At 45.5% G+C, this 23525-nt stretch overlaps 1 protein-coding gene across 1 annotated transcript in view; it reads right to left on the bottom strand.

The window, feature by feature from the left end:
• LOC8041111 (dehydrogenase/reductase SDR family member 7) overlaps positions 1-23525 on the bottom strand; it is a 49207-nt gene that overhangs the window by 5786 nt on the left and 19896 nt on the right. The window contains exons 4-6 of the mRNA XM_029973244.3: positions 16663-16789; positions 14665-14711; positions 4283-4569 (exon numbers count right to left, since the gene is read on the bottom strand). Coding sequence (XP_029829104.1) covers positions 4283-4569; positions 14665-14711; positions 16663-16789 — 461 coding nt within the window. The remainder of the gene's footprint in view (positions 1-4282; positions 4570-14664; positions 14712-16662; positions 16790-23525) is intronic.

Here is a 23525-nt window from a genome sequence, read left to right as displayed (position 1 = left end):
GAAGGGTCTATTGACGTGCTAGTAGAAGTCAGCGCGGACGAAGTCGCTGGATGCGTCTACTCTTTTCTAAAACCCCGCGGATCATTCGAAGAGATGGACGATTGCAGACGTTATCTATACTTAAGAGCTACGTATCATAATATTTCGGAATGATTGAAACGCTACATGTGAAAGGCACTGAATCTGCTTTTAATATCAGCGCCTGTCATCGTAATCTTTTATCGACACGGGCGCAAACTAGTCAAATTGGCTATGTGGCCAGATCGTCTTCAGTGACCTATAATATGAACTGACTCTGTAGAGACTGGATTACCTAGGTATTTATCTGGATAAAAGGAGGCCGAAGGAAAGGACAGGCCACGACAAGACATCACATCAACAAAAATTCTGAAAGTGTTAAAACTTTTCAGCCTCCCAACCATCACAAGGCGCCTTAAAGCCCTTCCAGCTTCGCTTCTCTTCTAAGACGAGAGCAGTTGATGCCTTCAGGTAAGAGACGGTTCATGTCCCCACTTCGGATGTCAGGTTTAGCGTGGTTTGCGGTGCTTATCCCAAACGTCATCCCCTGTAATGCCCCGAGCTCCGGGGATGTGGGACGTGTGTACCCATTTAGATGGCGAGTGTCCTGCGGTGGGCTTCGAACTCACCATCTCCAGTAGCCGTGACAGACGCTCTGCGCCACAAGGCCACAGGCACTTTTTTTTATAGCATGAAAAAAAGAAAAACTGGGCGTATAACACGACAGAGTATAGGCTACAAATAAAGGTATGGTCCACGTCGTCATTACAAAATTCGTTCATATCAAGCAATGTTTTCAGCAGATTGACCAGATCACCAGATTATTGAAAAGACAGCAGACGAAGGAACTGCTGTACATTTAAAGTACACTTTATTTAATAACATTTATACATGTAAATTTTAAATATTACCATACTAAAAGCAGCTTCACTGTTTCTTTTTTTTTTTTTAGGTTAGTAAAGTTTTATAGCACTCTTTAAGTTTTGATTTACTTGCAATATGGCATTACTTTTCTTTTTCTCGTTTCTTTCCTTCGGGTTGTGTTTTGTTTGTAACAAAACCACGTAACTGACCAACACCAGGGAAGGTTTAAAAAAACCAACCTTCAGATTTGCTCATGAGACCGCTGCTTTCTACTCGTGTTCAGGTTGCTACACTCTTCGTTGCTTGATGATTATATGGTTAATATAAAAACAAATCCCCATAGTAATCATCAAATGAGAGAAAGTGAAAGTACTTTCTAAAAAAAGGTCTAGCCATTACAGATGCCCTTAGTAATCACGAAATGAGAGACGAATGAAAGTACTCTCTAAAAAAAAGGGTCTAGCCATTACGCCCCTTGTTCCATATAATACACCCCAAAACTTTAGTTCGACGTACAGAGCACTGTCGCCGAAATGACACCTCCAACTTTAACGAGACGCTTGATGACGGTGTGTTATAGCATATTAACGGCTAAGTACTTACCAAAGACTGCTGAAAAAATCACAGGGCTTTTGCAGTAGAGCCAAGAATACCCCGATTACTTTTTAGCAGTCAGTCACGCGCATAGGCGTAGACTTCGGGGGGGAGGGGGGGGGGGAGGGGGGGGGGAGCGGGCATCGGGACTCGTGCCCCCCTGGTAAAATCTAGAAGGGGGGGCAGAGCCCCCCCTCTTTTGGCCCGGGCTATGATCCTTACCGAGACGCCATTTATGTGCCAAGTAACGAGCTTCCTAGTAGTGGCATGTAAACAAAATAACGCAGCACGTTGCCTTTATTGACAAAATACATGGGAAATGGAATCCCAGCGTGCCTTCGTTAGCTTCAATCTCCAGTTCTGGCGAAAAGGTAACGCGCAGCGCTCCCCCCGGGAAAATGGAAAGTCTACGCCGTTGGTCACGCGTACATTACTTATTTTAATAAGTTGTACAACTCGGCTCTCAAGCCGCTCGTCAAAGTTGGTACCGCCTGTTCAACGTCAATGCGTTGTTCGTCGAAATGAAATTTCGCTGTGTATTCTATGTGACAAGGGGTGTAATAACATACCCCTTTCTTTTAGTGTGTGAAATCAATACTTTTAAAATTGTTTGTGAGAGAAATGTTTGATTTAGATCATCTCTCTAAAACTATTGTAATTTTAATCCAGATTTAAATCTCTGATTTAAATCCTGATTTAAATTTCGATTTGGATCTTCTTTTTTTTTTATCCTTTACTTTGTTTTGAATATACTGCTACAAAATAACGAATGTTTCCGAGAGATGCCTCCCCTGTCTATATTGCCATACCGCTGAGACAACACAGACAGCCATACGGTCGGCATGCGTTTTGATGGAAGCCCGTGCTTAATAGATCCGTGTAAAAATCCGTGTATATTGATACATGCATAAAATAATCGCTGATAGCCTGGACGCTTGTGCGTGCCAACTGTCTACAGAACGTCTCACAGAACTTGCCAAGACGCCGCTCAAACGTCTCACAGTCGCCTTTGTGTTAAGTAGGTTCAGAGTTTCGTGGCAAACTTTACATCTAAGGTACTTAGAGTGAACTCTTCATTCAAAAATGTCCTCAAGAAGTGCGTAAAAAAAGTACGGCACGCCGCCACATTTAGCAGATTAATGTCTCGCTTAATTAAACGGAAATTGAGCAGACGGTAGTCACGTGACCTGACGTCACGTGACGCAATCATGTAACCCCAACCCCGAGACCACGCCATATGACGTCAGGTCACATTACGACGCTGTCAAGTGACGTCGTGGTATCGAATTATCCTACGGCAGTTACGGTGTCGCCTGGCGCCTAGTCACTTGAGACACCATTAAATTTATCACGCTAAATTTGTGTCCATGTCGGGCTAACCAAGCGCAGCTCCAAACACGCTACACATTTTGTGCCTCCCAACTTTAGCGGCAAATACTGCTTTTCTTACACTTAGCTTGCCTTGAAGAGACTAATTGCTTTTCGAAAATCTTTGGCTATCAGTCTCACGCTATACAGGTTTTTCTAGCTGCACGAAATTGTTAAGTAAAGAGAGGAAGAGTCGTAAAAGAATGCTGTTTCCACCCTTTTAAATGGCTCGATGAGCATTAGATGGGAGTATAACCATCCCTATTATCAGACTAGTTCACTAAAAATTGTTTATTAACTTTTTAATTACTGTGATTAGTGTTGTGTTCATCATGTTTCGTTATCACTTCCTTTTCGTCTCTGTATTGTCCTGTCTATCACGCTATCATCATTCTTCCTTTTCCTTGTTTTCTGTGATATAATGGGAATGTCTCGTGACATAAAGCAGTCTTCCTGAGAGCTCCGACTGGACTGGTTGCTTTGGACACCTGTCCCCACACCCGGGGACTCTACAATTAGGATATATGTTTATAATAAAAACTTTGTAACGGACGTATGCCAAAACTGTTCCATTTTGTAGAATTCCAGTAACGAGCCAGTGTTTCGAGATAAGCTGCCCCCGAATTTTCTCCTTAATCCCACCTATTTTCTACTCAATCCCGCAAACCCGCGAAAGTGGGCACTATAGCCGAACTTGGCTACATTACACGGATAAAAGTGCTAAATTCAAGGACGAATATCGATGAACACGAGCTGGTTACGCGAATTCCACAAAATAAAAGTCTCGGCATGCGACCGCCTCAAGATTTGCAATAAAAGCAGATATCCTAATTAGAGTGACTGAAAAGTTCATTACGAATTAGAGTTAATTAGCCTGATAATAGTAATGTTTATATTCCCATCTGTCTGCCGAGTCGTATGAACACATTGCGAAGACCACATTCATATACCTGCTTCCCCCTTAATTTACAAATTTGGTGCAGCTAAAAAAATAACACCCTGTATGTGGGTACCTTTTAAGAGTTATTCTACCAGTCCTTCCTACAGCTTCGTACTCTATTTAGCAGCGAAATTAGGGTGTGACGATGTCGGATGAGGTAATTCTCGTGGTTGGCGCCAAAAGTCTCGACAAAAAGAACCAGAGAACGCGAGTATCGTCATAGTCGCGAAGTCTGAGCTCATGGCTGCTGAAGCGGCCGTGGACTGTCAGATAGCTAGGTGGCGCAAGCTACCGCCCGTTACATAGGGCATAGCCAATATCATCCATCGATCCACCGCTGCTGTGACATCGCTAGGATCGCGGCCGGCGACAGCATGACCCTTCTATGACGTCATCAGGCGGAAATCGAGGGACCACTTTTTAGGACGCGGTAAACGCAACAGTCGGAGACGTGTCCCAGGCGCCATAGTGAAATCGAAGATGACGTGTACCACTTACTTTCTGTAAATTGTTGGAAAGTACTGCGCCAGGTACATGTAGAGGACGAATGGCTGCGGGCCAATCCAGATCTCGTCCAGCTTATTGGCGATAGCGGTGACGATCAGCTGACCTGCCCGAGCAGCGGTCATCTTGCGCTGATTGGCGGAAGGTTTGAAGCACTCGGTCTTGTCCAGGGTGCCACTGAAACAGTTCTGCCTAATGGGTGTGGCAACTGGGCCGGGACAGACCATGGTGACGTTGATTCCCTTGTCGAAGACTTCAGACCAGAGGCATTCGAAATAGCCCTGCGATAAAAATATATATATATATGTATTGAATTGTTCTGCTATTGGAAAAAATTGATCGAAGCATGAAATCGAAGCATGAAATCTTTAGAACTAACAAAATATCGCATAGACTGCGGGGAAGTACAGTGTTCCCCAAACTTATCGTCGTTAAAAAATGGTCTCTTTCGCTCCGTTTTTGTGCTATTCCTGGACCTTCCGGTTCCACTACGTGGTGTAGTTTCGGGTGAAGACATTCGAGCTACTGCAGTGACCACTTTAGCTACAAGTAGCCGGCAACTGATCAATATTTGGGTAACCGGGTGGCTGGTTTAGTTTTAAAAAACGCTGGAGATACAATTACATAAAATACCTAATAACTCAATTTCACAATAACGGTTATTTTTACCACAAACCGATGTTAAAACGGGTTGAAGGTTCACTCTTAAGGCTTAGCAAATTATTTTAACATAAAACTGGGGCCTTATTTCGAGTTTTCGTCCAGAAGTTGGGTACCAAATGCTATTGGTAGGACTAGGAGCGTTCTGCTTTTTTTGTTTTCTTGTCGCAGTATAGGCCAGATGTGCTCCATTACTTTCCGGAAAAATAATTTCAGGCTTCAGGGGCGACTATCTGGACGAAATCTGATTTCGTCCAGATAGTCGCCCAGATTTCGTCCAGAACTATGATTTCGTTCAGAGAGTACGCCGAGTTGTTCTAAGTTCTGACGATCTGCGGTTGTGCAAAGAGGCATGATGCTTAGTGGCCTCCAGACGCCATGGCACGCACCTGGCACTTCCCGCATGCCGTCACAACACGTAGTACTAACTACCGCGATGTATAAGAAAACAAAACACGAAATATTGCAAGTTTCTAAAAAAACATTCGGTCATGCCACTTATGGACGAAAACTTGAGACGAGGACGGTTTTCTCACTGCTATGTTAAACAAATAGCTAAGCACCGAGAGGAATGTCGTAACCCGCTTTAACGATGCTTTTCAATCACATTACACGTTCTCGTGAACTTGCGTTACCAGATATTCTATATAATTGCACGTACTTTCCCACGGCCTTAAAAGCTTTATCCTTCTAAAGAAAAAAAAAAACGAAACGAATATCAGTCGTTTTAAATAAGCCTACCTACTTACAAGGCTTAGTGTGCGTGAAGAAGCGAGAGTTGGAAAAAGCTAAAACTTCGTGCTAGGGATGTTAGCCCCCTCGAAAATATTTTGTTTCACCCAATTACTCATTCATTCCACATAAAACGTTTAGATGGAAGTATATATAAACTTTAAATTCTAATGAGAAAATTTAAGGAACACATTTAATTGTGATTTCAGACGTTTTTTAAGTTAATAAACTGAAGAAGTGTAGGAAAAGCCTCCTATATTAAACATAATATCTACTCTACGGATCAGCCTTACTTTATTTCATTGAGCATTAAATCGAAGCCAACGAATAGACTAACAAAGTGCCAAGAATTAATTATAAGGATACAAAAGACGATGACAAAGCTTCGCATCTAAAAATAGCGCTTGAAACATTTCACTTTTCTGAATGGGCGGATCTATAAGTGCATAGCATAAACTGTATAGGATTTTTTATTGTATGTTTTAAATAATACCGAGGGCTCTTCAAGCGAGAAACACTAACATGGTTCAAAATAGTCTTTTCGAAAAAAATTATGTTGAAATTTGTACTTTAAAAGTTTTCTTTTGTATTCAAAGGGGTTTTTCATCGATAACTTTAATGATTATGACAATATTGTACTTGTTGAATAGGCATCTGTAGTCGGTTCTTACAAATGTTATCATCGTCTAAGCCTGGTGCATTACCGTCAAAGAGGCATGTTCTGGATATTTTACAAAATATATTAAATAAAACTTGTTTTACATTTTGCGTTTAAGATGTTACGGAAATAGATTTTGTTTTGCAGAAGGTATGGCAGCCTGGAGAACCTCCCAAATACGCGATTTCTGACGATCATCCAAATTCCAAAATGGTTCTTTGATCCTTGAGAACTCAAAAAATTGAAAAACTAAAAATATGATGCATAAATGGCTTTCAGTTTCATCCCACTGAAACATTTTCATGGCATATATACATATTATAATCGGTTTCGAGACATTCTATTTACAGGTACTGTAGGTAGCAGAGCTGCCTAAGGAGGACAGCGTTACAACAACTGTGACACAAGTAAACGCTGAAATGCTTCAACATTTGTGCTTTCAATAAGCAATGATGGCAAGCAGTTCCACTGCTCGATTTGTGTTTGGGAGAAAAAAGGATTTTTTGACAAAAAGTTTGGCTCTGGCAAACTATGGGCCTATTTCTTCAAAGCGGTTTAGTCTTGTTGATCTGTGCGGCGCGACATGGCCCGTTTTCCTGCACGATTTGAGATGAAATCGCTATTGCGTCAAAGTAAGAGCGTTTCCAAATGTACCACCCGCCGAACTTTCAGTAAATGACCCTATATTAGTTTTTATCTTGTAACGCTAACTACAGCTTCGAAACTCCCCTATTGAAAGATCTCATTTGTATGAGAAATTTTTGTGCCCAATAAACACATCTGAATCATACAAGGCATATAAGAACATATACGAATCATATAAGAATAATACAAGAACCATATAAGATACATAGGAACATATTGTCACGGATGACAAATGATGAGGCGTCGAATAAATGAAGAAACTAAACGTTTGATGGGGCGAACTTGTGCCCAAAACAAAAGTAGAGAAAGGCTAGCGTCGCAGGCGTCGATGTCGGTGAAACAAGCACGATCGAGCGCTTTGGCAAGACTGACTGCGGCTCGCCACGCGGAGCCCCTTCTGTACATGCGAGGGCTACTGGAATAATAGGCGTAGAAGGTTCGACGTGTAAAACATTCGGACCTCGAACAAGCAACAGGATCCTCGAATTTACCAAAACACTAAATTTCAGGAATAACAAAAGATGCATCGCTCCCAGCAATCGAACCCTGCCTTTTCGAGGGAAGGCAGGCACTATAACCGTTAGGCCACGCGCGCTCCCTACTTGGCCAGCCGCGCGCGCGGCATTACTCACCCCTTTAAAAAGTGCATCACCCCGATGCAACACAAAACAAAGCAAAGCAAATAAAAATAACGGTAAACTAAAGAGTCATTTGGAACACATAAGGCCCACAGTCCTATCGAGCGTAGTACGGCTTCAGGCGCACTACGTGGCCGACTTCAGGTCGTGGTGGGTGGCGTGATGAAGTTCCTGTTCCGTCGGGCATCACCTCGTAGTTCAGATATCCAAGTTGACGAAGTACCTAGAAGGGTCCGAAATATCGTTTCAGAAGTTTCTCGCTTACACCACGGCGGCGAATCGGTGTCCAGACCCATACCCTGTCTCCGGGCTGGAAGTGGACATCCCTACGACGAAGGTTGTACCGGGTAGCGTCAACCCGTTGTTGATCTTGAATTTGAAGTCGGGCGAGCTGGCTAACTTCGGTTCTTTGAGCAATCACCTGGGCGTCGGGGCTTCCATCGTCAGCTGGTTCGTGGGGTAGCATCGCGTCGAGCATGGTCCTTACTTTCCTGCCATGCACCAGCTGAAACGGAGTTAGTCCTGTGGTCTCTTGCAAACGTGACTTAGGGTAACACCTCGTCCCAAGTCTCGTGCTCTACCTCGACATACATGGAGACCATGTCGGCGATAGTTTTGTTTAGCAGTTATGTGTCTGCGGATAGAACATGTCCATGTGTCTGCGGATAGAACGCAGTGGTTCGACGGTGGACAGTGCCACTAGGACGAAGGATCTCTTGCATCAGCTGGGTCATGAACGGTGATCCACGGTCGGTAATGAGGACTTCGGGGACGCCGTGTCGGAGGACAATGGACTCGATGAAAAACTTGGCGACTTCAACAGCCGTACCTAATGGAAGGGCTTTCGTCTCGGCGTACCGAGCGCGATAATCTGTGGTGACGATTATCCACAGGTTTCCCGACGTTGACAGCGGAAAAGGGTCAAGTAAATCCATTCCGACCTGCTGGAACGGCGTGGACGGGGGGAAATCGGATGCAGAAGTCCTGACGGCTTCGTCTGGGGTTTTTTGCGTCTCTGACACTCGTGGCATGATCGAGTGTAGAGGTGAACGGTCTTCGGTAGCCTTGGCGAGTAGTACTTTTCTCGAATCCTGGCGAGCGTTTTGCTGTAGCCAAGGTGTCCAACCGTTGGGTCGTCATGGCATCCTTGGAAAATTTCTTCTCGAAAACTGGAAGGAATAACCAAAGAGCCATGTTGTGTCGTTGTTGACGAAATTTTCTTTGTACAGCATCCCTTGCCATGTGGAGAAGGTAGGCACGATTCGTAAGAAATCACGGGGAACCGTACTCGCTTTTCCCTCTAGGTGCTCGATGAGCGCTCGCAGTTCAGGGTCGTCTCGTTGGAGTGCTGCCATGTCGCTGACATCCAGAGCGCCGAGGAAACACCCATCGTCATCGTCTTCGATGCAGGCAGTACCGGCCTCGACTGGGGCCCTTGACAAGCAGTCGGCATCACTGTGCTTCCGGCGGGACTTGTACACCACGGTCATGTCGAACTCCTACAGTCGTAGGCTCCACCGGGCGAGGCTTCCGGAGGGGTCTTTCAGATTCGCGAGCCAGCAGAGCGAGTGGTGGTCCGTGACCACGCGAAAAGGACTTCCATACAGGTATGGGCGAAACTTTGTTATTGCCCAGACGACAGCAAGGCACTCCTTTTCAGTTGTTGAGTAGTTCCTCTGCGCCTTAGACAGCATCGGACTCGCGTATGCGATGACTCGCTCTGCCCTGTCTTGCATTTGGACTAGTACCGCGCCATGTCCTGTGTTACTGGCGTCCGTGTGGATCTCTATTTCAGCGAATTGGTCGAAATTGCCAAGAATCAGGGTCGTGTGAAGTCTTCGTTTGAGCTCAACGAATGACCGCTGGTGTTCTTCTGTCAACTCAAACTTCACGGCGTCCTTCGTGAGGTTCGTCAGCGGTGCAGGCAGCTTGGCGAAGTCCCGAACAAACCGTCTGTAGTAGGCAGAGTCCAAGAAACCTTCTCACGGCCTTCTTGTCAGATGGCAGCGTAAATGCAGCTACGGCGCGGGTGTTCTCGGGGTCGGGGAGAACACCGTTCTTGTCCACGATGTGGCCAAGGAACTTAAGTTCACCACAGGCGAATGAACACTTTGTTGGCTTCAGTGACATGCCGGCGGTTTTGATGGCTTTCGTCGAGGTAGACGAGGCAGCTCTGCCATTTCGGACTAGCCATTACGGTGTCCATGACACGCTGGAAGGTGGCTGGTGCTGTACAAAGTCCGAACGGCATCACTTTGAATTCATGCAGTCCGTCGGGAGTGAAGAAAGCAGTTTTCTCCCGGTCGCGTTGGTCTACTTCAATCTGCCAGTAACTACCCTTCAGGTTCATCGACGAAAAATATCGGGAGTGGCGCAGTCGGTCTAACGTATCGTCGGTGCGGGGGAGCGGATAGACGCCCTTCTTAGTCACAGCGTTCAGTCGACGATGGTCCACGCAGAACAGTAGGGTTCCGTCCTTCTTTAGAAGGACGACTGGGGACGCCCATGGAGTTCTTGAGGGTTGAATGATGTCGTCGTCGAGCATTTCCTCGACTTGATCCTGAATCACCTTCCTTTCCTTTAAGGAGACTCGATACGGCGGCTGGTGGACAGGGAGCACGTCGTCGTCGGTAATAATGCGATGTTTCGCCTTTGGTGTTTGGCGAACTTTCGACAACGTGGCAAAACAGTCACTGAATTCGGCGAGGAGATCAACCAGTTGCCGGAGCTTGGGAGCTGGGAGCTCGGGGTCGATGTCGAGCGGCGGCGGCGACGTCCTGTTCTGCTGTGACGACGAGATTTCCTAGAAGATTGCGGTGACCACGGTTGGCGCCTGAAGCCCCTCGACGTGGCCCACGGTGGTACCTTTCGTTAAATGCTGCGGCTCCTCTAGAAAGTTTGTCACAAGAACAGTTGTACGTCCTTCTTGGAGATCCGTTACGTCTCGTGCGACGCCACTTCCTTTCTCAAGGAGCAGTTGGACGCTGCCTTCCAGAAGAGCTTCACCGTGCACGGCATGCGTCGGTTGTGATGGTGACGAAAACACTCGACCGCGGCGGCAAGTTCATAAGGTCGGCAATAACTCGGATTGCGGTTGACGTCGTGTTGCTCTCCACCGGCGGCAGAACAGGCTTTCGCAGTGTCAATTGGTTCGCCCCGAGGTCGATGACGGCGCCATACTCTAAGAGGATAACGCCCCTCACACAATATTGTAGGACGGCGAACTTCACAAGGCATGTCTGGCCGTGAATTTCGACGCGAGCAGGGCACCTTCTCACAGGCGGGACCATTTCTCACAGGCGGGAATTTCGACGCGAGCAGGGAACCTTCTCACAGGCGGCCGCAGATACGAACCAGCGGTTCGTATCTGCGGCCCATCCCACAGCGTCGTCACTTTACGAAGACAGCGAAAGAGCCTCCCACTCAAAACTGAGTAGTCTGTTCCGGTGTCCGCGAGTGCCGATACGTCGATGCCGTCAATAACAACGTTTAAATTGTTGGACACCGTTGCAGGAGCATCATTGCAATACGTGGCGTTGGAGAGTGGGAGCGCTCCGGCGTTCTTCGTGGCTCTTTCCTTCGGTCTTTTTTGGCAACGCCACCTCCAGGTGTTGCCGCACTTAGTTTTCCCGGGGTCGCAGAAAAGACAGGCTCTCTCGGCGGGGTCGTGGTGCTGGTGACGCTAAGCGTCGTGGCGATGGGGAGCAGGCTTCATGGCGGATAGATTGCACTAAGGGGGGGCTAGCGTCGGAGGTACTCCTCGATGTCGTGAGGGCGTTCGCCGTACCTGGGGCGTGGGTCGTTCGGGTGGAACCTTCGCAGCCCCAGTTGTCGGTAGGGGCATCGACGGTAAATGTGGTCGGCTTCACCGTAGTGATAGCAGATGGGTCGTCGATTTGCTGTTTTTCACATGTCGGTTTTCTTTGGCCCAGGTTGCTCTCGGTGGTCGTACTCATTTTATTCGTCGTTGCTTCGGCGGTACGCCTGCGTTGGTTAGTCACGTCGTGGCGCCACCGGATAATGTTGAGCAGCTGGTGGCCGTCGGCGGGCCACTGCGGCGTAGGTCAGCGTCGGCTCATCGGCTGCGGTCACGGTGACAGGGGTATCCAGCAGGAACGTCCCGAACAACCTCGGCAATTGAGATTGAGGCGGGGCGCTCAGCAGTCGGCAGAAGCTTAAGCTCCTCCCGGACGAGGTCGCAAATAAGTTCCCGAATGCCCGGGGTGTCGTGGGCAAGGTCACAATGTGACTGCGAAATCGCGCTGACGCCGATTGTTCTCTGGTAATGGCTGGCCCGGTCTTGCAGAGCACGCTCGATATTCGTGTCTTCTGTGACGAACCATTGAACGGACGTCGGTGGGTTGTGTATCAGTCCAGAGAGGATGTCGTCCTTCACGCTGCGCATCAGAATACGCAGCTTCTTTTCCTCAGTGGCCTGAGGGTCAGCACGGGAGCTCAGGCGCAGGACGTCTTCCACGAAACTCGTGACGCTCTCATTGGGGCCCCGGGTCCTGGATTGCAGCAGATCATTGGCCCTCTCTCTACGGTGTTGATTGGCGAACGTACGCGTCAGCTCGTTCATTGCAAAGCTCCCATGAAGTCAAGGAAGCTTCGTGGTTTTCGAACCACCGCCTTGGAGTTCCTTCAAGCGAGAAATAGAGGTTTTGCAGGTGCTGTTCGTCACTCCAGCCGTTGTGGCGAGCCACGCGTTCATACTGGTTGATCCAGTCTTCGACGTCCTCGTAGGCCTCGCCGAGGGAGGTAGTAAGCGTCCGCAGAGCGATGGGTAGGACGACGACGGGCGAGATGGTCATCGTCGGGATCTTCTTCGGCTTCTGCAGCAGGGGTCCTAATTCCAGGAGTTGCTCTTTGGTACGGCGGCTTGCTCGGGCTTTGGCGTCTTCGGCGAAGGGTAGCCTTCCGGGGCTGAGCACGTCGCTTGACCGAGATATCTTCGGAGGGGTACGCTCAACAGGCATGAAATGCAATACCAGCACCTCCACCAAAATGTCACGAAGGAAAAATGCTGAAGCGTCGAATAAATGAAGACACTAAACGTTTAATGGAGCGAACTTGTGCCCAAAACAAAAATAGAGAAAGGCTAGCGTCGCAGGCGTCGATGTTGGCGAAACGCCAGGATCGAGCGCTTGGGTAAGAGTGAAACTGACTCCGGCTCGCCACGCGGAGCACCTTATGTACATGCGTGGACTTCTGGAATAATCGGCGTAGAACAAGCAACAGGATTCTCGAATTTGCCGGAACACTATATCGCAGGAATAACAAAAGATGCGTCGCTCCCACGAATCGAACCCTGCCTTTTCAAGTGGGAGGGGGGCACTATAACCGTTGGTAGAGTTCCTGTATAGCTACCTACGGTAGGGAGCCTATACAGGAACTCTAACCGTTGGGCCACGCGCGCGCTCCCTACTTGCCCAGCTGCGCGCGCGGCAATATAAGAACCATATAAGAAACTTGTGAGAAGTTTCTTACAACTCTCTTATATGGTTCCTATATATATATATATCATATAGATCTTATATAGTTTTTACATGGTTCTTATCTCTTTTATGATTCATATGTTTTAATAGACACATGAAATTTCTTATACAAATGGCTTTCTCACTAGGATCCTCTAACATATATTTAAGAAAGGACCTATCAAATTATATATCATTTATTTGCATCGCACATAAATTAAATATTTGCGTTCTCCGGAACGTGTCTTCAAGAGAAAAGTGAATTACCTTCAATGTACGACTAAAAAAAGATTCTTAAATTTTCTTGAAATCGATCTCTTTGCCCGGTGGTGACAGTACAACTTTGGATCACGATCACTTCAACCTTCGCAATGAGGTATAAACCAACGCGCGTTCCTGACGTCACGCAGCTGCGGTGGCGCTGTCGACGGCACTGCGCATGCGCAGAAGCTTCAGTTCACTCGAATTTGGTTTCTGCGCATGCGCAGTGCCCACACCTGGTGTGGGCAAGCTCGGGCTTGTTTGTAAACAGCGTGTCGGTTTATACCGACAACGAGGTGACACGACATATCTGCCCCGGGTAACCTACTATTAAAAAATTCCCTCAAAACAACTGGAGTGCCATCAACGGCAGCTTCAGCTTAAAGTCCCTAGATAAGAGCTGAAGCGCCGACTATGTGACGCTGCACGCTTTTAAGAAGTGATTGGCAGCTCACTGCAGAGGTGTGAACTGAATGCCGCCATTTTGTTCCAGCGGAATATGCTTCATTTGTATAGGTTGTGGTTACTTGTAAAAGAAGTATCAAGGGACTTTACGTCATCGGCTACTACGGCGCCCTCTGCATAGGCCCCTATATACGGCTGTCATCGCTGCCCAGTCTTGAGCGAGGACAGGATCTGCCAGACCATGCAGACCAATCATTGCGTCTTCTTGTTCGTTCAGGTTCGTTCAACTCCCTCGTCAAAGGTAAAACAAAACAAAAAAAAAACAATTTGTGCTTACTGGTGTTTCCGTGCTCACAAATGTTTTGTAAAACTGTGTGTGACTGGGCTGATGTAGTAGGCCTCCTTTTAATGGTTTCGGGTGACGTTGGGCTGAATCCCGATCCGACGAGTGAAGCCCAACTTAAACAATTTAATGAAATGCACGATATCCCTGAAGTAGTCTGTAAACGCTCCCCTTGTAAACGCTCAAACTCAGACGGGAATAATGACGTCAAAGGAAGCCGAGTCAATAAAAACCACCATAACTGATATCAAAGAGAGATTGGCTGAGGTCGAAAATAACACAAGCTTAATTATGTTCTTCTAAAAGATAACTGGGCTCTACGTACACGTCTAGACGAAGCAGAAGGTCGTTTTCGTCGCGATAATTTAGTTTTCTATGAGATTGCTCTTACAGTATCTGAAACCTGGACACAAACGGAGGAAACGGTATTCAGATTATTCAGGCCGTCACTAAACGTCCAACTAACAGATGAAGCGGTTATACGGGCCCACAGCATAATAAGTGCAAAGATGTTTTTTTCTTTTTTTTTTTTTTTTTATGTAAGAGGCTTTACTCACATGCAGAGCTGCTTTTGTGGCATTGTAGGTCGCAGAGTCCGGCAGAGCTAAAAACAAAAACAGTCAAGATAATTATACAGCACAATTAAAAAATTCACACATTTGGATGTCAAGTAGGTTTGTGCGAATATTCAAAATTTCGGATACAAATAGAATGTATTCAAAACTCGATTCGTATTCAATTCAAATATTTCCTATTTTGCGCTTCACAAATATGCTGCAGCAGTGGAGTATTGAAAAAAAAGTGACAAATACTTTTGCAAGGAATTAATTAGCGCGTTGCAGGGTACGCCTTCATAGCACAGAAGTTTTCCGAAAAATATATTATATATTCCAATCTCATTGTTACGTAAATCTCAAGTGAAAAAAATCGCCAACAATAGAAGTCCGTGGCGCGTTTGTGCAAAGTAGCTAACGCAGGAGAGTATTAATTGCACAGGCTGGACGCGAAAAAAAACAGAAGTTCAAAAAGGAAGGAGGAGGCATGAGAAAGGAGCTTCTCTTTTGTCTGTCATGAAGAAAATCTAGACACGACATCAAAAAGGAAAAAAAAAATAAGAATTGGTGAATGAAAACTAAGAAAGGTCGCGTGAAAATTAACGACTTGACGACATGACCTTTTTGTGTGTCATCCAGTCTCGATCATTTTTATAAAGTAGGCTTACCTGTCTGTAACACTAACGCATTCCATCACTCATTCATTCCCAAAACCTCCTTAGATTGGAGCCGCCTGCCCACATTCAAAAGCACTAGAAAAGGACACTACGTCATTTGCTCGTGAAAAATGGGATATGTATCATTAAATCTCATTTTAAACACGAAGCAGAAATCGAAAACCAAAACTTCAGCTCCGTCCGGCAACATGGGCCGCCAAGGGCCACATTGGGCTCGGGTCGCCTCTGTCCCGCCGGTCCCCAGCTGGGGAGAGGCATTCCCTTGCCTATCCCCAGCTGGGGATAGGCAAGGGAATGCCTATCCCCAGCTGAACCCTCCCTCCCTCCCTCCTCCGGCAAAGGCATTCCCTTGCCGGAGGAGGGAGGGAGGGAGGGGAAGAAAAAATGTTTTTTAAACTTTTTTTTTTTTGTCCGTTCTCTTAAAGGTTATTTTGGTGATATCCCACATTGCCTGGTGATAAGGGAAGAGAATTGGCATAGAAGGGCCGGAGGAATCCTATCCTTGTCTCTTTAGACCTAGGCTAGGTGACGCAAGCTGCCGCCCGTTACAAATGAGTACAACCATTTTCATTCATTCATCCAGAACAAGGATATCACGTGGTATCAAATGTCACTTGATTCGCTAAGCATCTACGGGGTGAGGTTGGGGTGGGATTGGGGTGGCGTGTGCCAGGCGCAAGTGTCGTCTGTCCCGCACTCTTTACCACGTTTGGTGTTCTTGATCATTCGACGACGTTTGCACAACTGCGGCATAAGTCTGCGCACGTAATGTCCGTAGTGTGAATGAAACGCCGAGACAATAATCACATACGGTGAGAAGACGAAGCGGTGTTGACGCGGGACCGCAGCGGGGCGGCCGTGGTCCTACCTTCAGATTGGCCGACGAGCTCCCATTGTCACCTCGCAGGCAACGCTGCTGGGCACCCGCCTTTCCCGAACGGAAAAATCCGCTCAGAGAGGGGTGGGTCCCGACATTTCATCATGTTTTTAATGGGAAAATTGGCATCGCGTGATTGCAATGTTCGGTATTTTAGGATTCTTAGGGCCCGTGGAATCAGTTATAACCAAATAAAAGACAATCACAGAACCCTCTTTGCTGCCTCCTGTGTCTAAAAGCGATGCCGACCAACGCAAGTCTTTTCATCATCAAATTTTTCCCATTATCATGTGCTCGCAAATGGACGTGTATATTGAAGGCGTGTTGTATAAACTTTCGTTTTCAAACACGTACGGATTTTACTTAGAAGTCATCCCGGATTTTAGGTCATCATGACTCGTGCCACACAGGACACACACATCACTGAGAGAAGAACAACTTCCATACCAATCTTGCTCGCACAGCTACTGAGCACCACCACGTGACCCGTTCTCCTCTCCAACCAGTGTGGAACCACCGTCTTGGTCAGGTTCACATGGCTGAACACATTCAGGTTGAACATCGCCTTGTGTACCTGCACAACGACAATCATTTCGGATTAGGGATCCCCATTCTTTCCAATACTTCACCAAATCTAAGCTAATAAAAAGGGTTTTTTCTTTAAGTTTTTTGCATCGGTTTGTTTAATAATTCCTGTTTAAAACGTTTGCTTTTAAACATTTCTTTTACGGAGTCCTCATTGTACTTGAGAGAATAGGTATTAATGAAACCACATAAATTAGCAATTCGACAAGTGATACGTCTTCGAAAAGAATATGATAGTGTAGGTTAGCCGACTGGATGCTTACTAGTTGTGCTATTCAAAGCGTGTAATTAAAACGTAAAAAACGCAATCAGTATAAGTGTAATCGTAAACAAAGTAAATACATGGGCTCAGACTTGTACATAGTTAAACTAATCAACCCAAAATAATTGTAGTTTGACTACTTTTGTGTGTAGTTTAGTAACTTTTAATTACATTTTTATTTTGGTAATTAGTACTTTACTTACTTTTTCAGAGTAACCTCAACTAAAATATCAAATTACTTTCGAATTTTAGTAGCAGGTTCGCTTATCAACAAACATTCCTGCACAAACAGAGTCAAGATGTTGGAAGTTCAGCTGATATTTCCAAGGAGAGGGAAGCATATGGCACATGCAGGGGGGCAGGGGTAAGTAGTTTTGAGGGTCCGAAACCCCCGATAATTTTCACGAGCCCGCCATCGCAACAAACCTGCTACGAGGCGTGGGGAGCGGACAGACACGTCGCAAGTGAGGCTGAGTAACTGCGGGATTAGCGTCGAAGACTGGCATTCCTTTGTGTCCCGAGGCTCAAGGAGACTTGACGTATTTAAAGAAGGGGTTTGTCCCAGCTTCTCCCCAACGCAGGAACTCTCGCCCAGTATAGGAGGTGTACCCACCGCATCCTCACTGGAGGCCACAAAATGCAGCACTCGCTCTGAAGCTCATCTGGTGCTCCCGTAGTTTGTGCTCTACTTGAAGAACCGCGTGCTAAAGGGCAACGCAAAATGACCTCCTTTCCGTGGCCTTTCCTCCAAATACTCAGAATATATGGGTCTTCCAAGATTGGTGGATTGTTCGAGGAACCTTAATGATTCCCCCGAAGTTTTTACATAAAAAATAATAAACAGTCAGTGTTGGGAAGCACTTGAAGTGCATGGTACTTAAAGTGTACTACTTCAAGTAGGGTTAGAAAACGTGTACATTACTTGAAGTACATTTTCTAAGCATGTGCTTGTACCGTCCTAAATTATTTTTATGGTACTTTCCGTGGAGAGTACCAATACTCCCGACTTCAAAATACATTCCCCAAATTTGAAGAGAAAAAAAAATTGTTTTGTTATGTGAAAACGCGCTATCGTCTTTCGAAAAGTTGTCTGGTCATTTCTCCGAGTGAAGTAATGGCGGCTATGAGACCGATACAAATAAGTGCCTTATAAGTTGATTGTGCGGAGTAGTTTGTGACCGAGAATAAAACATCTACACTATATGGCGACTAGACTTCATCCAATATTTACCGCCATTTTCGAAAAAACTGATGCAACTCCCATTACCTTTAGAGCAATGCGCACGCCAGTTTAAAAACAAAGGAACATTGTGTAGTGAATGAAAGGGCATCATGAAATATTGTGTTAAAAGGTACTTGTACTTTACTTTGAAAATACATTGTATTTATAGTACTTTACTTCAACTATATTGCGCCCCGTGTGCTTGCTACTTAAAGTACATAACCTCTCGTTGACTTTTTACTTTACTTCAAGTACTTGTAGATATAATTTACGTAACAGTGTAAACAAGGAATACTGTCTGCAAAATCCAGCTCAGGCAGTGCTAAAACAAAGTACAGATGAAACATCCACAGTACATCACTGACCAAAAAAAAAGTACAAAACAAGTACAAAAGCAGTCACGCCGAAGAGAGACCAGCTATAAAACACAAGCCGCTTTATATTTGACTAGCAGAACTTCGCTAACGGATCAAAACCTATGTAGAGTCTTATTATCATAAAAAAAAAATATAAAAGTAACTTCAAAAGTACTTTACTGCCCGACCATCACCCGGTGGTCCGTCGTCTTTACTTTGTTTTTTTTCGTTCCCCACACATCCCCCCTTCCTCCCCCCTTCGAGGAAAGGGGGCGCTTGTTATCCCCTGTTTGTGTGTTGCCAGCTCCTATGCGGGCATTACAGGGGGAATGTAAACGTCACGTTCCGGGAGCCGACGCTGAAGCCCTTCGGAATAATTGTTGAGCGGTGGAAGCGGATGAACGACAAAGGGACGAAGCACTGATGACGACACCGAGGCGGCGCGCCATCATTTGGGCCTGGCACATTCGAGACATCACAGTCTCTACAAAGCCGTTGGCCCAGGTGGTCTGGCTCATACACTTGTCGATTACTGAAGTGGCGATGAAGAATTCGGAATAGAAGCAGCTTGTGCAACTCTGAGCCCTTGCAGTTCTCGTCTACCGAGGAGTTCCTCAGCTGTTCACAGCTCAGTTGGGTGTGTTCTACCGGCACTCTCCCGGGTGCCCGTGTTGGACAGGAGACGGTTGGCATCTCCTCCTCTTCCATGCCAGTAGGGGATCGGTGGTGTGTGTGGGGTGATCAGGGCCGGTGGCGGCTGCAGCTTTTGGACAGCGGAGTATCGCAGTTTGGCGGGGAGAGGCTGCTGGAGTGTGGATTAGACTTCGTGGAGACTCATGGCGAACTTCACCGATCGTTTTGAAGCACGTCGGGATCGACTTTTCTGGGGCGCGCCTATATCACTGGGCGATTGGGATTGAGACGGACTTGTTCCACTCGTCGTTTTGGATCAGCTCCCACTCCAGATCTCGATCCAGATCGGAGAAAAGTTGCTCCTTCGATTTCGGCGGACTCGGCCGGAAGCCAGCCTGGCCAGCTCTCGGCGCGCACAGATGATTTCCTTTCTCCCCGGGCAAAGTACCGCCCGCTCTACACCATAAGAAATGCCTGCGCGTCTACTTACCCGCAAAACACTCAAAGAGCCGATCTCTACGATCTGGGAAATCAGCTCAGCGAATGATGAAGCGGAACATCCGTTGAGACCTCAAAACGAAGTCTGCGCTTGGGCATTACGCAATGCAAAGCGTCATGCTTGCATTGCGTAATACGACAGCGCAGACTTCATTTCGAGGTCTAAACAGATGTTCCGCCTCATTATTCGCTGAGCTGATTTCGTAGATAGCAGAGATTGGCTCTTTGAGTGTTTTGCGGCTAAGTAGACGCGCCGGCATTTTTAAGAGAGTACTACTGGTGCAGCTTGACGATCGTTCGTCGTCAAGTTGCTCGAGCACTAGTTCCTCCAGCAGCAGCGGCTCGAGTAGCAGTGACGACCAGGATTACTTCTATGTCCCGCGTGAACTCGACTGCCTTTTTGCACCTCCGCAAAAGAGGCCGAAAATCAAAACGGACGTGGACACCATTCATAGATATTCCGATGAAGAGGCAAGTGGGCTACGCTGATGCACATCGCTCATCGACACGCATCCTTCACATCGGGATTAACTTCGCTCGTACGTTGAACACGTGTTATTAGCGCCACGATTACGAAACCATGTTCTTTGAGACCCGGGACCGCTGGAAAGGGATTCCCGGGAAGGTGAATGACGGGAAGGTGAATGAAGTCGGAAAGGCGTTCGCCGATCCCGGAGAAGTGGTTATGTACTAGTGCTTTTTTGTGAGTAAGTTTATTTCAGGGTGTCGAACCGGAACCGAACCGAAAACCGGAACCGAACCGGTATTTTTTCCGGAACTGAACCCGAACCGTTATATTGTTATCGCGATGAACCCGAACCGGAACTGAACCGGAAAAAAAATTACGGTTACCGGCTCATGTCAAAACGGTTCGGCCACGCGCTGTTGACAATGAATGTGCTATCAATGCCATTTGTTTTTTAAGTGCCGTCAACTGACGCACACCTCGCTTACATATTTTTGTTAGTCTTAGGAATATAAACGCTGCATCCATGAATCTTGAAAAACGCTGCATCCATGGATCTTGACATAAAAACCAGTATTGCGCTGGTCGCGGCTTGCACAGAAAGAAAAAAATTGGAAGGCTGTGCAAAAAAAAAAAAAAAAATATCGCGTCACGGGATTTCATTTTCCTACAATCTCGTAAATCCTAAATGCTGCTGTGTGCTCATTTCATAACACGTTTCTAGAACGCGCGAGTTCTTGAAGCTTGCTTCCACCGGAATGAGAAAAGAAAAGGCTGTGGAGTTTGATAATAATGCATCTGGTTTCGTATAGGCACCTAGAAGCTAACATGTTTGTGAGACAGCGAATTTTTCTATTTTAATATTTATCCTATTACGTCCTTCTGGCGCTGCGTTCGGTGAAGTGTTTTTCATATTCCGTATCTTGTTTAAGGGGGGACATGGCCTCGAAATTCAAATTTTTCTGACAAAACGTTTTTTTTCAAAAAGGATATGTTTATGTTTATTACTTCAGAAGAATGGTTTCAGAAACTTTCATTTATAAACATGCAGGATTCATCTCGCAATAAATTATTTTCGACAGGTCGGCAGCCCTCCGAGTCAGCAGGGAGCAAGTTTTTTGTGTTTTCTATTTAGTGCTGCTTCATACTTATTTAACATAGCTAGAATATCTTGCCCCCATTGGAAGTGCCATTTACTCTAGATTTTGCCCGTAGAAGCTTTCCAAGTTTACAAGTATCAATGGCCAGGAAAGCCATATACATCCAAACAGAAAAAAACCTGAAAATTTGGTATGGGCAATCTTATTGATTGAGACCTGAAACAGGGTTTACGATTGGTCATTCCCAGTTACGTGATAGTCTGTCATCTTCAGTAATGCCTCTTTTACGGTATCTTCCACTTCAGATCCTATTCCTGCTTTGCTGCTCTTCTTTAGTGCAATTTTCCTCTTAGTTCTTGCCAGTTTATCTGTGAAGGTATGCCTGCTGCAAAAGCTAGCGTGCCTACAAACAACACAAACTGGTAGCTATTGCCAGGGGAATAAGGAAGTCTCAAAGAGGAAGGTGCTAACAACGCACCAGGTGAATTTCGCCTACCTCGGTCTCACAGAAAAGTAAGAAACCTAAAGTTGAAACTTCAACTGCATTTTTCTCGGTTTCACTTTTTGGCAGGAAATGTGGTATGAGGAAATGTATCATTTGACATCTCGAAAGTGTAAAGATTTCATTCAGTGGTGTCCTGGACTGAAATTTTCTGAGGAACAAGTTAAGGTACTCATAATCTGAGAAAGCTAAATTCTTCACGACAAAAACTGAATATTTTAAAATGCAGAAATTTGTGAAAATCCTTTGCTCTTTTTGGGTGCTGTTGTTTTTCTTTAGAATTGCGTTTTCTACATTTAATTTTCACCTTAACTTGCATTATGGGTATTCTACTTCACATTAAACCAAACATTTTATGGATTGCAATTATTATTTTTCTAAAATACATTTCCTAATAAAGTAACTTTTTTTTGGAGCTTGTGAAGCATAGTATGTTGTAGAATTGGCCTATAAGACTGAAACTTTAGATGTCATCAATCCTAAGGGGGTTCAATTCACCCTGAAGGTTTGAATCGATTTGAGACAATGGTTCCAAAGTTGACCCTCCCAGACCATGTCCCCCCTTAATGAAAACTTCGTTAAGGGTCTAATTTGAGTTACCTAAGGGTAGGTCAAATAAAAAAAACTGTATTTTCTCCCCACTGTTCCTTCAATTGCTTACACGCCGAGGTGGCGGGATAGTTAGCGAGTTCTATTTGTAAGTCGGTTTGTAAGGAGGTCGCGGATTTTACAGCTACTGCGTCGGACCCAATTAGATGAAGTCCGAATGCGTAAACGTCGGTGAGGTAACCTTTGAGCGCACATAAAGAAACCATTCCTGGTAGAAATCCCTGAGCCTTACACTACGATGTATCCCGTTTCGTATGTGCTGATTTCAGATGTTTTATTTGTAATATATTTTGATGTTACAATTTGTCATTTATAATTTCCGAACCGGTTCGCGAACCGGTTCAGCGCCCCGAACCGGTTCGCGGATCGAGTTAATCGAACCGGAACTGAACCGGAACAAAATAAATTTACCTGAACCTGAACCATAACCGAACCCGCATTTTTTTCGGTTCGACACACTGGTTTATTTACTGACTAAATAGTCAAGCAAAATAAGACTTCAAGCTTTTATAGCTGCCATACAAACAAAATATTACATTTTCTATTTATATTATTTTATAAAGCGCTGCATAGCTAGCTATACAAACCAAAATCAGCCAAATGAAAGGTGGGTTTCTTTAGAAAATCGACCTCCAATTTGCAAAAAGTTTAAAATAGCTCTTGCTTTACGAGAATAGAGTGCCCTGTCTCTTTTACACACAGCATTACATTTGTTGTCAATAGAAATAGTATGCTCTTAGCTTTCTGAAAATACTAAATATATGTCAAATAGGTCACACGGAAAGAGCTGGTCAAATTTCGATAAATATTGTAAAAGGGACACACTTTGACAATTTTTAAAACAAAAGTGAATTTAAAATAATCATAATAAAATTATTGACCATAAATAATCCCTGTTTTGAAATTGGCCGAAAAAAAGTTACATTGCACGACCAAAAAAAGTCAAAAAGTAGAAAGAAGTGTAACATGACACCTCTGACAGGAGAGAGAAAGGTCAGTTTGCGCCTCGGCTGCTTAAAATGCCCATAGCATCGAGGACGAAAAATCGCCCGAACTTGCGGTTTGCACTGCCTGTCA

The sequence above is a fragment of the Ixodes scapularis genome, unplaced genomic scaffold, assembly GCF_016920785.2.
Source record: "Ixodes scapularis isolate PalLabHiFi unplaced genomic scaffold, ASM1692078v2 PGA_scaffold10__122_contigs__length_95168666, whole genome shotgun sequence".
NCBI lineage: Eukaryota > Metazoa > Arthropoda > Arachnida > Ixodida > Ixodidae > Ixodes > Ixodes scapularis.
Note: the sequence above shows the minus strand (reverse complement) of the source record. Positions and strands in the feature narration are given on the sequence as shown.